Source organism: Rhinoraja longicauda, chromosome 20 (assembly GCF_053455715.1).
Source record: "Rhinoraja longicauda isolate Sanriku21f chromosome 20, sRhiLon1.1, whole genome shotgun sequence".
Classification (NCBI taxonomy): Eukaryota; Metazoa; Chordata; class Chondrichthyes; order Rajiformes; family Arhynchobatidae; genus Rhinoraja; species Rhinoraja longicauda.
In genome coordinates, this window is record NC_135972.1 from 319476 (window position 1) to 334314 (window position 14839).

The 14839-nt window shown below is 42.8% G+C and overlaps 1 protein-coding gene across 7 annotated transcripts in view; it reads left to right on the plus strand.

Moving 5' to 3' along the window:
• Positions 1-14839, plus strand: part of LOC144603471 (dedicator of cytokinesis protein 4-like) — a 294693-nt gene that overhangs the window by 56394 nt on the left and 223460 nt on the right. For all 7 annotated transcript variants that reach the window (XM_078416684.1, XM_078416687.1, XM_078416689.1 and 4 more), the window contains exons 3-5: positions 2171-2211; positions 3401-3456; positions 6278-6374. In XM_078416684.1, coding sequence (XP_078272810.1) covers positions 2171-2211; positions 3401-3456; positions 6278-6374 — 194 coding nt within the window. The remainder of the gene's footprint in view (positions 1-2170; positions 2212-3400; positions 3457-6277; positions 6375-14839) is intronic.

The following is a 14839-nucleotide window of genomic DNA, read 5'->3' on the forward strand; positions in this document are numbered from 1 at the left end:
GAGATGCTGCCTAACCTGCTGAGTTACTCCAGCATTTTGTGAATAAATACCTTCGATTTGTACCAGCATCTGCAGTTATTTTCTTATACTACTTATATAAAATGCAAACACCACTTGTCAGTCTAGGTGATTCATTTCCTGAACTTCAGCAGCTTCTGTTTCTGGTGCCTTGTGGGCGAGAAGGGTGCAATCTGTAAAAATAAATGGCCCTTGGAGGGAAAAAAATTGGCTTAGAAATGTATCAACGCCTGGAAAATTGTGTAAAATAGATTGTACATTCTGGGTCAACAGAGTAGGCAAAACTCAGTGCTGGAGGAACTCAGCGCCTTGGGCAACATCTCTGGAGGGCATGGACATATGATGTTTTGGGTTGGGACAATTCAGTCTGAAGTGTTACTCCAGCACTTTGCATTTTGCTCAAGATACCAGCACCTGCAGTTCCTTGTGTCTCTTGTAGACACGATGCCCCCTGCTGTTAAATTCAAAGACCTTCCCTCTGGGGCCTCCATCAGAGAAAAAGGCACTGGGATCATGTGCATATGTTTATAACTTCATAGTGAGAGGAGCAGAATTAAGCCATTCAGCCCATCAATCATGGCTGATCTATCTTTCCCTCTCAACCCCATGCGCCTGCCTTCCCTCTGTAACCCCTGACTCCTGGACAAATCAAGTATTCGTCCATCTCCGCATTCAAAATATCCACTGACAGCCTCCACAGCCGAATGTGGCAAAGAATTCCACAGATTCACCACCCTCTGCCTAAAGAAATTCCTCCTCCTCCTCATCTCCTTTCGAAAGATACATCCTTTTATTCTGAAGCTATGGCCTCTGGTTCGAAGACTCTCCCATATTCTCCACATCCACTCTCTCCAGGCCTTTCTCTATTTGGTAAGTAATTTGGTGTAGATGGGGGGGATATCATTGGCTTGGAATGATACCTGAATTAGAGGCTGTGAGCTGCAGGGAGAGGTTGGGCAAACATTTCAGCAAAATGTCAGCAAAACAGCTTCATAAAGAAATTTTGATCCACAATTAATTGTACTCACCAACAGATGCAGTCTCTTCTTGTTGCTTAAATCTCACCCTCTGGGGCCCATGGATTCCTGTTGAAACTACCAATGGATCAAAACTCCAGATTACTTCCATGCCATTTAACATTTCATGTTGTTGACAGCTCACGTCTTGACTCATAAGTTCTCGGAGCAGAATTAGTTCATTCGGTCCATCATGCCTGGGACATCCAGATCCCAAGTGAATATTGCAGTCCTGTGTATCACCTTAACCTGCCAGAAGGTTGGTGGTAGCACAGAGTACTGAGACGGAAATATAAACACCTGTAAGATGTTCTCACTGTTGTAGGAAGTAACTGCAGATGCTGGTTTAAACCAAAGATGGACACAAAATGCTGGAGTAATTCAGCAGGACAGGCAGAAGAGAGTCTCAGAAGAAGGGTCTTGCCCCGAAACGTCAACCATTCCTTCTCTCCGGGAGATCAGCAATAGGAATTAAGAAGTAGCGCGGTAGGATTAAACAAGGAGAGAAAGCGGAGATGTTGATATTTGGGATACTTTGCATTTCCAAGATGAACCAACAATTGGAATAATGAGATGGTGCTCGAGTAGCAGCTAATTTTTGGCGCGAGAGAAGTTCATTGGCAGTAATTAACATTTAGCTCATCATGAAAAGAAGCTAATCCAGGATTAATTAATTGTGGCTGTGAACTGCCTCCCTACATCATTCAGCTCTGCTCTGACACTGAGTAGTTGATATCTACTGTGCAAGGAAAGCAGCTCCATGCCCCATTGAATGAATTTCAATGAGCCAGACAAGGAGATGCTGTTTGCACAAAGCTCACAATGAATCAGCAAAGCACATGCAGCAACTTTCCATTTGCAGTGTTTGTGCCCTTTCCTGAAATTGCAGGAAATTGGTGCCAAATAATGGTGAATAATATTCGTCTCGTTGTTATTGTGGGGAAACCCAAGCTCATAGTTGCAAACAATGCTGTCGACAGCAGCTTTTGACACTTTGCAATCCATGGCTGGTGACAATGATGTACATGCCCTGGTGATGTTTCCTGTTGATTTTACATCACCTGTGTTTCACCACTCTGCTCAGACCCTTTAATTAAAAAAACAACTGATGTTTGCCCTTTCCATTTTGTCCTCAGGTTGGTACAGAGGATTTGTTTTTAAAAATCCAAGCACAAAGGTATTTTCATCTACATGTTTAAACTTCTGCATGTGGTTCATGGGACTTTATTAATTGTGCGTACAAGAGGGCATGCTTTATTTTAATTTCTATATAATAAGTTGTCATTATTTATTTCTGTTATTGTTAGATTCTAATCCTGGACTTTCAGAATCCAGAAAAAAATGCATGTGTTTTCAGAGAGTTTAATTTGAGCAATAATGTTAATTTTGGAATTTCATAACTTTTACCGTAGATATTTGCTTGTTTACTGCTCCTTGCTTTAAATACCATCTGATTGAAAATATCCCGAGTGTCGTACAGTGCAGAAACAGGCCCTTCGGCCCTTCTCATCTCTACTTAAAAACATTAAAACCTTTTTTTGTTGAGCATGTCAGATGTCTGCGATTTCTGTGAGCAATGTCCCTGTGCGTGTGCGATGATGTGCTTGATGTAAATCCCTTGGGTTTCTTTTACTTGTAGAACCTTAGAGAAAATGCTGCATAATACCTGGAGTATTGTGTACAGTTTTGGTCTCCTAATCTGAGGAAAGACATTCTAGCCTTAGAGGGAGTACAGAGAAGGTTCACCAGATTGATCCCTGGGATGGCAGGACTTTCATATGAAGAAAGACTGGATAGACTAGGCTTATACTCGCTGGAATTTAGAAGATTGAGGGGTGATCTTAAAGAAACATATAAAATTCTTAAGGGGTTGGAGAGGCTAGATGCGGGAAGATTGTTCCCGATGTTGGGGAAGTCCAGAACCAGGGGTCACAGCTTAAGGATAAGGGGGAAGTCTTTTAGGACCGAGATGAGAAAACATTTCTTCACACAGAGAGTGGTGAGTCTGTGGAATTATCTGCCACAGAAGGTAGTTGAGTCCAGTTCATTGGATATATTTAAGAGGGAGTTAGATGTGGCCCTTGTGGCTAAAGGGATCAGGGGGTAGGGAGAGAAGGCAGGTACAGGTTACTGAGCTGGATGATCAGCCATGATCATATTGAATGGTGGTGCAGGCTCGAAGGGCCGAATGGCCTACTCCTGCACCTATTTTCTATGTTTCTATGTTTCTATAAATGGAGGCTTTTGTTTCTGGTACTTTATATTTCAAGGCATGTGTGGTGCATGAGTTATTCACAATAATGTTTGTAATGTGTAAGTAATAAAAGTACTTTGAAAAAAATAACGGATTTTTAAAATTCTTCAAGGGAGTTTTCCCCGCTGCCTATATCCACTTGAAAAATGCAAATGTCAAAAACAGAGGGTGAGTTCAGTAATTCTAAATTGTGAAAGGGAGCTGTCTCCCGGTTTAACTCTCTAAATGAGTTTGGGAATATTTGAAACATTGATTTGTGTGGTTATTAAACAGAATTGCTACTGTAATTACCCTGTCGTGATATCCAGTTGTTTGCAGGAAGATATAATTAAGCCTAACAGGAGAAAATATCCTTCATAATCTGTAATTGTTCTCTAGTCATGATCAAATTGGCTGCTTACTGAGGACTTTTATGCATTACATTAAGGGATTAATTGTTATTTAGTGCTGAAAGTACTTCCTTATATTTCCTACCTTTAATACATTCTACATGGAGGATGTAGGAAATATAATGAGCAAAATAGCTACCTGCATTTCCCTCTAAATATGAAAAGGGGCATGTAGTTGGCATTTAGATTTTAATGTGTCCTTGGCCAAGAATACGTTGGACTTTGAATGCCTGGAATATTGCTGGCTGTGTGCGTGTGAATTATTGTACACCTTTGCTCTGCTGATTATCTCCCTTCACCCTTTCACTCAATTGTTCTGGCCCCACGCTGCTCACTCGCCTGGTAAAGGAAACATTTTCAATTGTTTCTGCATAGAGCCGAGTTGAATCCAAAAATAGAACACGAGACAGTACAGCACAGGAACAGGCCCTTCGGCCCATAATGTCCGTGCTGAACATGATGCCAAGTTAAACTAATCTTCTCTGCCTGCACGTGATCCATATCCCTCCATTCCCTGCAATTGTCTATCTAAAAGCATCTTAAACACCACTGTCGTATCTGCCCAACAGCAATTCTAAGCCAATATACCTATAAATCTTAAATCCATTTTCATTTGGATTTATTAAAAAAACAGGTAAATGAAAGAGATTTGGACTAGTCTTACAACCTTTGGATTAGAAAGAACCCAATTAGATCTGAAATTGTGAGTGCACAATTCAGAGGTATTTCAGTGCCTCGTTTGAAGTGTAAGAATGTTATGCGTGTAAATCGATGGGCAAATCTGTGGGCCAGCCTAAAGCCCTGAAACCAGCAGAGGTTTGTAATGACCTGCAGTCCCCAGTACTGGCTCTGCCATAGTGGGATCGCATTTCCTAAAGGACTTTAGAGAGTTTCTGGAGTGGATTGGTGAAGCTGTAAAATGATTTGGTGGCTTTGTTGTCGACAGGGATGAAGGAGTTGTACCGGAGATCTCCCAGGACCCATCCCATGGGTTTCCAAAAGCTCCCGCCCTCTCTCCCTTTATTTAGTTTGGTTTAGTTTATTATTGTCACATGTACCGAGGTACAGTGAGAAGCTTTTTGTTGCGTGCTATCCAGTCAGCGAAACGACTCTACATGATTACAGCCAAGCCGCCCACAGTGTACAGAAAGACTAAGAGTAGATTGTCATGAGCAATTGCAGATCCACCTCTGGGACCAGCGCACGCAGTCGCCTGGTGTGGGCCTCATCTCCCATTGTATTCCGATGCGTATAAGTTGGTCTCAGTGATGGGCTGGTTGACACGGGTGTCATTGGTCTCCTGCTCCCCATCCCACGTTCTATCAGAGTGAGCACCACAGTCCTGTCGCTCCTGCCATGGCCTCGCTAGATCTGAGCTTGGGGTAGAGATGGTGTTGTCCAAACAAGACAATGGACCTGTTTCCCCACTGCCCACGTGACTGCCCTCCACGTGACTGCCCTCCACGTGACTGCCCTCCACGTGACTGCCCTCCACGTGACTGCCCTCCACGTGACTGCCCTCCACGTGACTGCCCTCCACGTGACTGCCCTCCACGTGACTGCCCTCCACGTGACTGCCCTCCACGTGACTGCCCTCCACGTGACTGCCCTCCACGTGACTGCCCTCCACGTGACTGCCCTCCACGTGACTGCCCTCCACGTGACTGCCCTCCACGTGACTGCCCTCCACGTGACTGCCCTCCACGTGACTGCCCTCCACGTGACTGCCCTCCACGTGACTGCCCTCCACGTGACTGCCCTCCACGTGTCACCTCTCAAACCATGGTCATTTTCCAACTAAAGATATTGTGTCAATTGTCCACCTATATTTTTTAATAAATCTAAATTAAAATGGATCTTGGATTTTAAAGTATATTGCCTTAGATTAGTACAGTTTGGGTTTGGTTTGTGGGTTTACACAGATAGATACTCAGTAAGCGCACAGATTTAACTTGTGTCGGTACAGATAAATGTATGAAATATTTTCTTGTGACTGTTATTAAATATGTGGATTACAGTTTAGTTTAGAGATACTGCGCGGAAACAGGCCCTTCAGCCCACCGAGTCCGCGCCGACCAATGATTCCCCGCACACTAACACTATCCTACACACACTAGGGACAATTTACAATTATACCAAGCCAATTAACCTACAAACCTGTACGTCTTTGGAGCGTGGGAAGAAACCGGAGATCCCGGAGAAAACCCATGCAGGTCACGGGGAGAGCGTACAAACTCCGCACAGACAGCACCCGTAGTTGGGATCGAACCTGGGTCTCTGGCGTTGCAAGGCAGCAACTCTACCGCTGTGCCATCGTGCCACCCTGCACTGTTACTTCATGGAAATGTCACACTTTGAAAGGAAAATGTATTTTAAGTACAACAAATAGAGGTGTTCTTTAGTTCCAATACATTGCGTAGCAGTGCTTGAGAATCATTTAATTCCATGAACATGCAGTAGGGAGATGTTTTGCCCAAGATTTTCACAAATAGAAATATAAGTTATCCTCTCTTTAAAAAAGGAAATGTCCCAGTACTTCTGTAGCTTGTTGTGAATATGTCCTTCAATTTATGACAAATCTGTTCTTTTGACAATCGCAGGCAATTTGAAACCGTTGTTCCAACAGAAGACACTGTCATCACGGAGATGACTGGGACTCTGCGGGAATGGGGCATCATGTGGAAGCAGCTTTATGTGGTAATCATTGCATTTTGTATTTGAAACCCACGTTTTGAAATATACTTGTTTATCTTGCTCCAGTTCTGCAATGTGAAGAGAGCAGCAGTGTACGGGTATGGACTCGGTGGGCCGAAGGGCCTGTTTCCACGCTGTATCTTTAAACTAGTGTACGGGGTGACCGCTGTATCTCTAAACTAAACTAAACAGTGGAGTTCTGAGATCTCGCTGTTATTGACCTCACAATCTCACTGCTACCTCTTTGATGTCTCTTGGATTATCCTTGACCGGACTTTGCTTGCTTAATCTTGCACTAAACGTTATTCCATTTTCATGTTTTCAAGAGAGAGTTAGATTTAGCTCTCAGGGCTGAAGGAATCAAGGGATATGGGGAAAAAGCAGGAACGGGGTACTGATTTTAGATGATCAGCCATGATCATATTGAATGGCAGTGCTGGCTCGAAGGGCCGAATGGCCTACTCCTGCCAGTGGGCTCAACAATTAAAAGTGTAATTAGCTCTGATTTACAGTATGTCCAGTAGTTTAAAAAGTCGACTCTATTTCAATAGGTATTTTTCAGACTCTCAGACAGCTGACTATCCTACCTTTTTCTTATACTTTGATGATGTGAAACTTGGAGAATATTGTTTAATTAATAATGTTGCCAGGATCAAAACTCCTTCTGAAGGTAACCTTGCATGAAGCTTTACCAGCTGAATATTAATAATTAAGTCGCTGAGTAATTGGCATAATAGGTTATTATTTAGATAGAGCTCTAGGGGCTTGTCGAATCAAGGGATATGGGGAGAAGGCAGGCATGGGCTACTGATTGTGGATGATCAGCCATGATCACAAAGAATGGCGGTGCTGGCTCGAAGGGCCTAATGGCCTCCTCCTGCACCTATTTTCTATGTTTCTATTTCAGATACACAAACCTGTCAGAAATGAAATGTACAAGTTTCCTGTTCAGCTGGGTGCTTTGAACTTTGAAACGCTTCGTATTGAGGAGGAAGTGCTAGGAAGTTTAGGGTCTCAAAAATAAGAACACGTTTCCTGTTCAGCTTGGCCGTTTCACCAGCTGTCGTGCAGTATTTGAGGGAAGTATTCTGTATAAAAAAAAAGTCAAGAACATCGACCACAGGGGCAAGACAGACAGCAGGTTTCACCAGATGATAGTGCGAGTGAGTTCACACTGTACTCCCACCTCGCCCTGCAGTGACTAAACCATGCAAGTGCTGGGCAGGAGCGTCCTGACCTGACCTGACTGTTGAGGTGTGTTCACCTTCTGTTTAAGGCAAACCACGATAACGGCTTGTTTCCTCTGCAGATCCTGAGACCTAAACTCTCCCCCACTCACTACACTCCCAAAATAACTAGCTGAAGTAAAGCACAAATTCCAGGAATAATGTTTGATAGAAAAGTCTATTGGAGTTATACAACATACAAATGGGCACTTCGGCCCAACTTGCTCATGCCGACCAAGGTGCCCCATCTATGCTAGTCCCACCTGCCTGTGTTTGACCCATATCCCTCTAAACCTCTCCTATCCATCTACCTGTCCAAATGTCTTTTAAATGTTGTTTTGGTACTTGCCTCAACTCCTCTGGCAGCTTCTTCCATATACGAACCACTCTGTGAGGAAAAAGTTGCTCCTCTATAAAATTAACCCTCTACCTCCTGCGCTGCAAGGAATAAAGTGCCAGCCTGTCTGACCTCTCCTTTCGCTCAGGCCCTTGAGTCCTGGCAACATCCTCGTAAATCTCTGCACCCCTTCCAGCTTAACGACATCCTTCCTAAAGCACTGAGCATAATATGCCAAATGCGGCCTCACCAACGTTTTGTACAACTGTAACATAACATCCAAATTTCTATACTCGGTGCATTGACTAACGAAGGCCAATGTTCCAAAACTCATCTTGACACCATGTCTACCTGTGACACCACCTTCGGGGAACTATGCACCTACACACTAGATCCCTCTGCTTTACAGCACTCCCCAGCACCCTGGCATTCATTGTGAAGGTCCTGCCCTAGTTTGACTTCCCAAAATACACCTTGCACTTATCTACATTAAACCTCAATGACCATTCCATAGCCCACTTGCCCAATTGATCAAGATCCTGCTGTGACCTTTGTGAACTGTATAGTAGAACAAATGATTGTCCTTTAAAAAAAATTCTGAGTCAGTCCAGGTAAACCCTTCTGCAGTTACAATATTCTCTCATGAAGCTGGCAGATGCAGAGCAACAATTCCATTGTGTGGCAGGGGGAGATGTTGACTGGAAAGTGGACATTTAATTGCAATCCAGTAAAGAATGTTCAGAAGATTGGGTGTCATCAGCTCTCTCTCAATGGCCTTGTGATTTCACTGCTGCCCAAGTCCAGCAAGGGAGAGAGGGGACTTGTTCTGGACAATGTGGTCACCTATTCACCAGCACCAGTGATCACACACAGCCTGTGTGTGAAGAGATGATCACCTGTCTAGCTGGAGTGGAAAATTAAACCGATGGATAGCAGAGAAAATGTGTTTAAAAAAAGCAGGATGAAAGGTAAACAAATCATTGCTCTCACTCCCTGAGTTGTGTCCTTTATGATTTGTTTCCTGCTGCCCACTCTGCCAAATGATGAAGTAGAATCATTTGCCTCCAATGAAGGGATTAAGATGCACTTGTTTCAGCGATCACAGTGAGTAAACATGGAGGACCAGAACAATGACAATGTCACAGGCTAACTAATAATAAAAGGAAATCATTTTTGAATTAGATTGAACCTGAGAGTATTCCAAATGCCAGCTCCCCGAGCGAGCATGGATTCGTCCCCAGTATTTGTACAGCTGCTGACAACAGGGAACCTCTGCTGGATTGATTAAACGCAGTTGCTTCTGAAGGGGGAAGGGGGTGTTTTAATAACAGAGTGTATTCCCTGATCCCATTCTTGAATGAAATGCCATGTGGAATTATCTGAGACCGTGTCTACCTGCGACAGAAATTCCTTATTGAGATTCAGACCCCACATCCCCATGGAAACGTGGCATTGCAGGTCAGGAGGGTGGTGGAACAGCACACATCTGCCAGCTGCCACCGGCTCAGGCAGTCCCTGCTTCAGTCGATGAGAAAGGAGTGACATGGTTTTTATTAAAGGATGCAGATCCAAAGTTTCCAGTCACCTTCTTGCTCAGGAGCTGCCAAGTGTGCAGCCTACAGTGTTGGTGTGGAGTCAGGGGCAGGAGATGATGGCACAGAAACCTGCAGATTTCCAGTCATAGAGCCGGTGCTGAAGCTGCCAACGTTAAATCCGATTGATTTGCTAAATCGTCTTACAGTCGTTTCCTTATCCTTGCTCCTGCTGTTCATTCCTCTGCCCTTCTCTCTCAGTCCATCTCCCACTTGAGTCTGAAGAAGGGTCTCGACCTGAAATGTCACCCATTCCTTCACTCCAGAGAAGCTGCCTGACCCGCTAAGTTACTCCAGTACTCTGTGAAACGTCACCAATCCATGTTCTCCACAGATGCTGCCTGACCCGCTAAGTTACTCCAGTACTCTGAAACGTCACCTATCCATGTTCTCCATTTGTAACCTAATTTAAGGATTCTGCGGATTGTGTTTGATTTATAGAATTCAGAAAAGGAAATGTTTGGGCTATCCCGCTGCCTGACCCGCTGAGTTACTCCAGCACTCTGTGATACGTCACCTATCCATGTTCTCCACAGATGCTGCCTGACCCGCTGAGTTACTCCAACACTCTGTGTCCGTCACACTTCATGAAACCCACTTTGCTCAGGTTCCTCCCAGTCCCCGCCCTCACCTCCCACTGGGGACCAAGTTGTGTCATTCATCGCAGGCTTTGGTTTTGTAAGATCAGATCTTTCCGCTTCACTGCAACTCAGTTTGATGCTGTGGGGCAGCGTAAGGTCAGAGCCAGGGATAGGAATGTGGGTCGAATCCAAAAGCCCAGCTGGTGTGACCTTTTGCAGGGTGGTAGCAATCCAGAAATGATTTTACAGTGACCTTGGTCGCAATCAAATTGATGAAATCCTGATTTGCGCGTTATCCAGTCTCTGCAGCATCGAACATGGGCACACAACTCCCTCCAGCTTTCAAAACCCCCTGACCCACGGTGAAGAGAGTTTAATTGTCATATGGAATGAAATTCTTACTTGCTGCAGCTTAACAGGACTGTAAACACAATAACATAGAAAATATATAATAAATCACAACCGTGATACTAGGTAACCATAATAGTACAAATGCTAAGGCCTGTAGTGTAACCAAAGACACAGACCTGGGAACAGCACAGTGGCTGTGAGTGTTGTGCAGCGTTCAACAGCCTGATGTGGCTGGAAAGAAGCTGTTCCTGAACCTGGAGGTCATGGTTTTCAGGCTCCTGTAGCTTCTTCCCCATCGTGAGATGAGAGCGTGGCCAGGGTGGTGTGGGTCATTGGGTCAGGGTGGTGTGGGTGGGGGTATGGTCAGGGGGGTGTGGGTGGGGTGTGTTCAGGTGGGTGGGGATGGGGGTGTGGTCAGAGTGTGGGTGGGGATGTGGGTGGGGGTGTGGTCAGGGTGTGGGTGGGAGTGTGGGTTTGGTATGTCAGGGTGGGGTGGGGGTGTGGGTGGTGGTGTGGTCAGGGAGGTGGGGGTGGGGTCAGGGTGTGAGTGAGTTTGGTGTGATCAGGGTGGGGTGGTGTGATCAGGGTGGTGTGGGTAGGGGTGTGGTGGGGGTGTGGTGTGGGTGGGGGTGGGGGTGGGGGTGGGGTGTGGTCAGGGGGGTGTGGGTGAGGGTGTGGGTGGGGACAGGATGGTGTGGGTGGAGGTGTGGGTGGGGTCAGGGTGGTGTGGGTAGGGGTGTGGTCAGGGTGGGGTGGGTGGGGGTGTGGTCAGGGTGTGGGCGGGGGTCAGGGTGAGGGTGTGGGTGGGGTCAGGGTGGTGTGGGTCTGCATCATATATATGTCCTGAAGTGAAAATGTTTTTTGCAAGTGACTTTAATGAAGGAAACTTGAAATAATAATCGACAGTTTAAAACAAAACCTTTTCAGAAAATAGTAAGATAAAGAAATAGTGCTGAAGATTTGTAACCTAATTTAAGGATTCTGCGGATTGTGTTTGATTTATAGAATTCAGAAAAGGAAATGTTTGGGCTATCCGGGCGAGATTGCTAATGATGGTCATTTCTGCATTTCAAACAGATTGATTAATTCTCAGATATTTTGGTTTTCCTGAGGACGTTGTAAATGTTTTATAAAATTCTCATCTTTTTATCCCAAGGTTTTTGCAAAGAAGGACCAGTTTCCATTCTGTCCACATGTGATGCATGATCCGAGCCCACTGGAAGCTCCCAGCCCTGTAGCTGTCACCTACCTGTTATTACCATAAACTCTGGCCAATTTACACATTCCTCTCACTGTGGGATGAAGACAGATTGCCAACTTGTGATTTCTGTCATCCCTTCCCTCCTCAGTTGTACAAAGGAATTTGCCTAAGGTTTATAATGTGATGCATTCGGCTCTATCTGATTGTAAATGGTGTTTGAAGCCCAGTGCCCCTCTCGGACATCTTTCTGCATTGAACACGATGAGGGACTGCAGTGAATTTGTTGTGGTGTGCAGTTGATACCTTTATAAAAGAAGAAAGACACAATGCTGGAGTAACTCAGCGGGACAGGCAGCATCTCTGGAGAGAAAGAATGGGTGACGTTTCAGGTCTCGCCCCATCTTCAGTCTGACCCATTCCCTCTCTCCAGAGATGCTGCCTGTCCTGCTGAGTTACTCCAGCATTTTGTGTCTATCTTCAGTGTAAACCAGCAACTGCAGTTCCTTCCTACACCTTTATGAAAGAACTTGGGCGGCATGTTGGCGCAGCGGTAGAGTTGCTGCCTCTCAATGCCAGAGACCCGGGTTTGATCCTTGTTAAATCAAATTATTTACCTTCAGTCTGAATAATCACACGTGATACTGAATTAGCACATCAGATTTATTCCACCATGGGGTTCTTCCCGAGAAGATCTCCAGACACAACACTAGTGTCTGAAGAGATCTCAACTCAGGGCAGGGGAAGAAGAACTTCTCCACCATTGTTTACATTTTTATACAGAAAAAGAGAGGTGTGACAAAAATAAATCAAAGACCAATTACACATCTAATACAAGGACCAATTACACATCTAATACAATTCCCATGGTTACAGAGAAGACAAAATCATTGATACAGGTCACATGCTCAGAAACCAAACCATTAATATAAGTCACATGTTTTTAGAGAAACGCATCAATTTACCTAGAGTGGATTCAAAACTTTTCCTACTTTCACACGCACCCAAATAAGGAGTTGCTACTAAGAAAGAAACTTTCTTATCTCTATAGACGAGCAATCTCGCAGCTGCATGACCTTGCTTTACTGTTTCAATACACAGTACTCGCAGTCAGACAGAGTGGGAGAGGACAATAGCCCATCTCTTCTGTACACTCCTTATCACTCGTAAAGGGACAAACACATTCTGTTCCCAAGGATAACATTTCTGCCACAAGCATCCATCTTACTGCTTTCCACTAAAATAAGCATCCATTTTATATTAGCTAAAACAACAAAAGAAACCATCTTTACTACAACAAAATATAATATCTCTAATTGACTATACCAGCTAATAGCATAGATTCTCATTCCCTCCTTTTATCATTCTATGATAACTATCAAAGCTTAAAACAATAAATCACCTTAAACACTTCAAGAGTAAAACAACGCCTTCATATTACCTCAGGTGGATAGAAAACAAACTAAGTACAACCAACCCTCTAAATATAATCAAATCAAACTTCTAATCAAATCAAACTTCAAAATATAATCAAATCAAATTTCTAATCAAATCAAATTTCTAAATATAATCAAATCAAACTTCAAAATATAATCAAATCAAACTTCTAAATATCAAACTTCAAACTTCTAATCAAATCGAACTTCTAACTTCTAATCAAATCGAACTTCTAACTTCAAATCAAACTTCAAACTTCTAATCAAATCGAACTTCAAACTTCTAATCAAATCGAACTTCTAACTTCAAATCAAACTTCTAATCAAATCAAACTTCAACCTTCTAATCAATTCAAACTTCAAACTTCTAATCAAATCAAACTTCAACCTTCTAATCAAATCAAACTTCAAACTTCTAATCAAATCAAACTTCAACCTTCTAATCAAATCAAACTTCAACCTTCTAATCAAATCAAACTTCAAACTTCTAATCAAATCAAACTTCAACCTTCTAATCAAATCAAACTTCTAACTTCAAATCAAACTTCAAACTTCTAATCAAATCGAACTTCAAACTTCTAATCAAATCGAACTTCTAACTTCTAATCAAATCAACTTCAAACTTCTAATCAAATCAACTTCAAACTTCTAATCAAATCAAACTTCAACCTTCTAATCAAATCAAACTTCAACCTTCTAATCAAATCAAACTTCAAACTTCTAATCAAATCAAACTTCAAACTTCTAATCCAAATCGAACTTCAAACTTCTAACTTCAAATCAAACTTCTAATCAAATCGAACTTCAAACTTCTAATCAAATCGAACTTCTAACTTCAAATCAAACTTCAAACTTCTAATCAAATCAAACTTCAACCTTCTAATCAAATCGAACTTCTAACTTCAAATCAAACTTCTAATCAAATCAAACTTCAACCTTCTAATCAAATCAAACTTCAAACTTCTAATCAAACTTCAACTTCAAACTTCTAATCAAATCAAACTTCAAACTTCTAATCAAATCAAACTTCAACCTTCTAATTAAATCGAACTTCAAACTTCTAATCAAATCGAACTTCAAACTTCTAATCAAATCGAACTTCTAACTTCTAATCAAATCGAACTTCTAACTTCAAATCAAACTTCAAACTTCTAATCAAATCAAACTTCAACCTTCAAACTTCTAATCAAATCAAACTTCAAACTTCTAATCAACTCGAACTTCAAACTTCTAACTTCAAATCAAACTTCAAACTTCTAATCAAATCGAACTTCAAACTTCTAACTTCAATTCAAACTTCTAATCAAATCGAACTTCTAATCAAATCGAACTTCTAACTTCAAATCAAATCGAACTTCTAATTAAATCTGGACCACCATTAACACTTCTAAACAATGACCCCTGACACCAGAAAACTGCTCCCTGCTACAATATCTCTTACATGAACTGCTTCTTGCCTACATCACCTTAACCCTTTTAGTTCCAAACTCCACACATCTCCAAGCCACTTCATCTTCCCCTTTGCTGTTACCTCCTAATCTAATACCCTTCCTAGTCGTTCACACTCTTCCTCCACACCATCAATATCCTCAGTCTTCGTATCATTCAATTCAATTTGTCTTACCACTAACATTCTTGAAGTACCAATACTCTCTAACACCATCTGCATTCTTCTCAATACGCATTTCAGAATAGCCAACCCGACAAAAATACAAACAATTAAAATTCCCACATACAATGCTATATT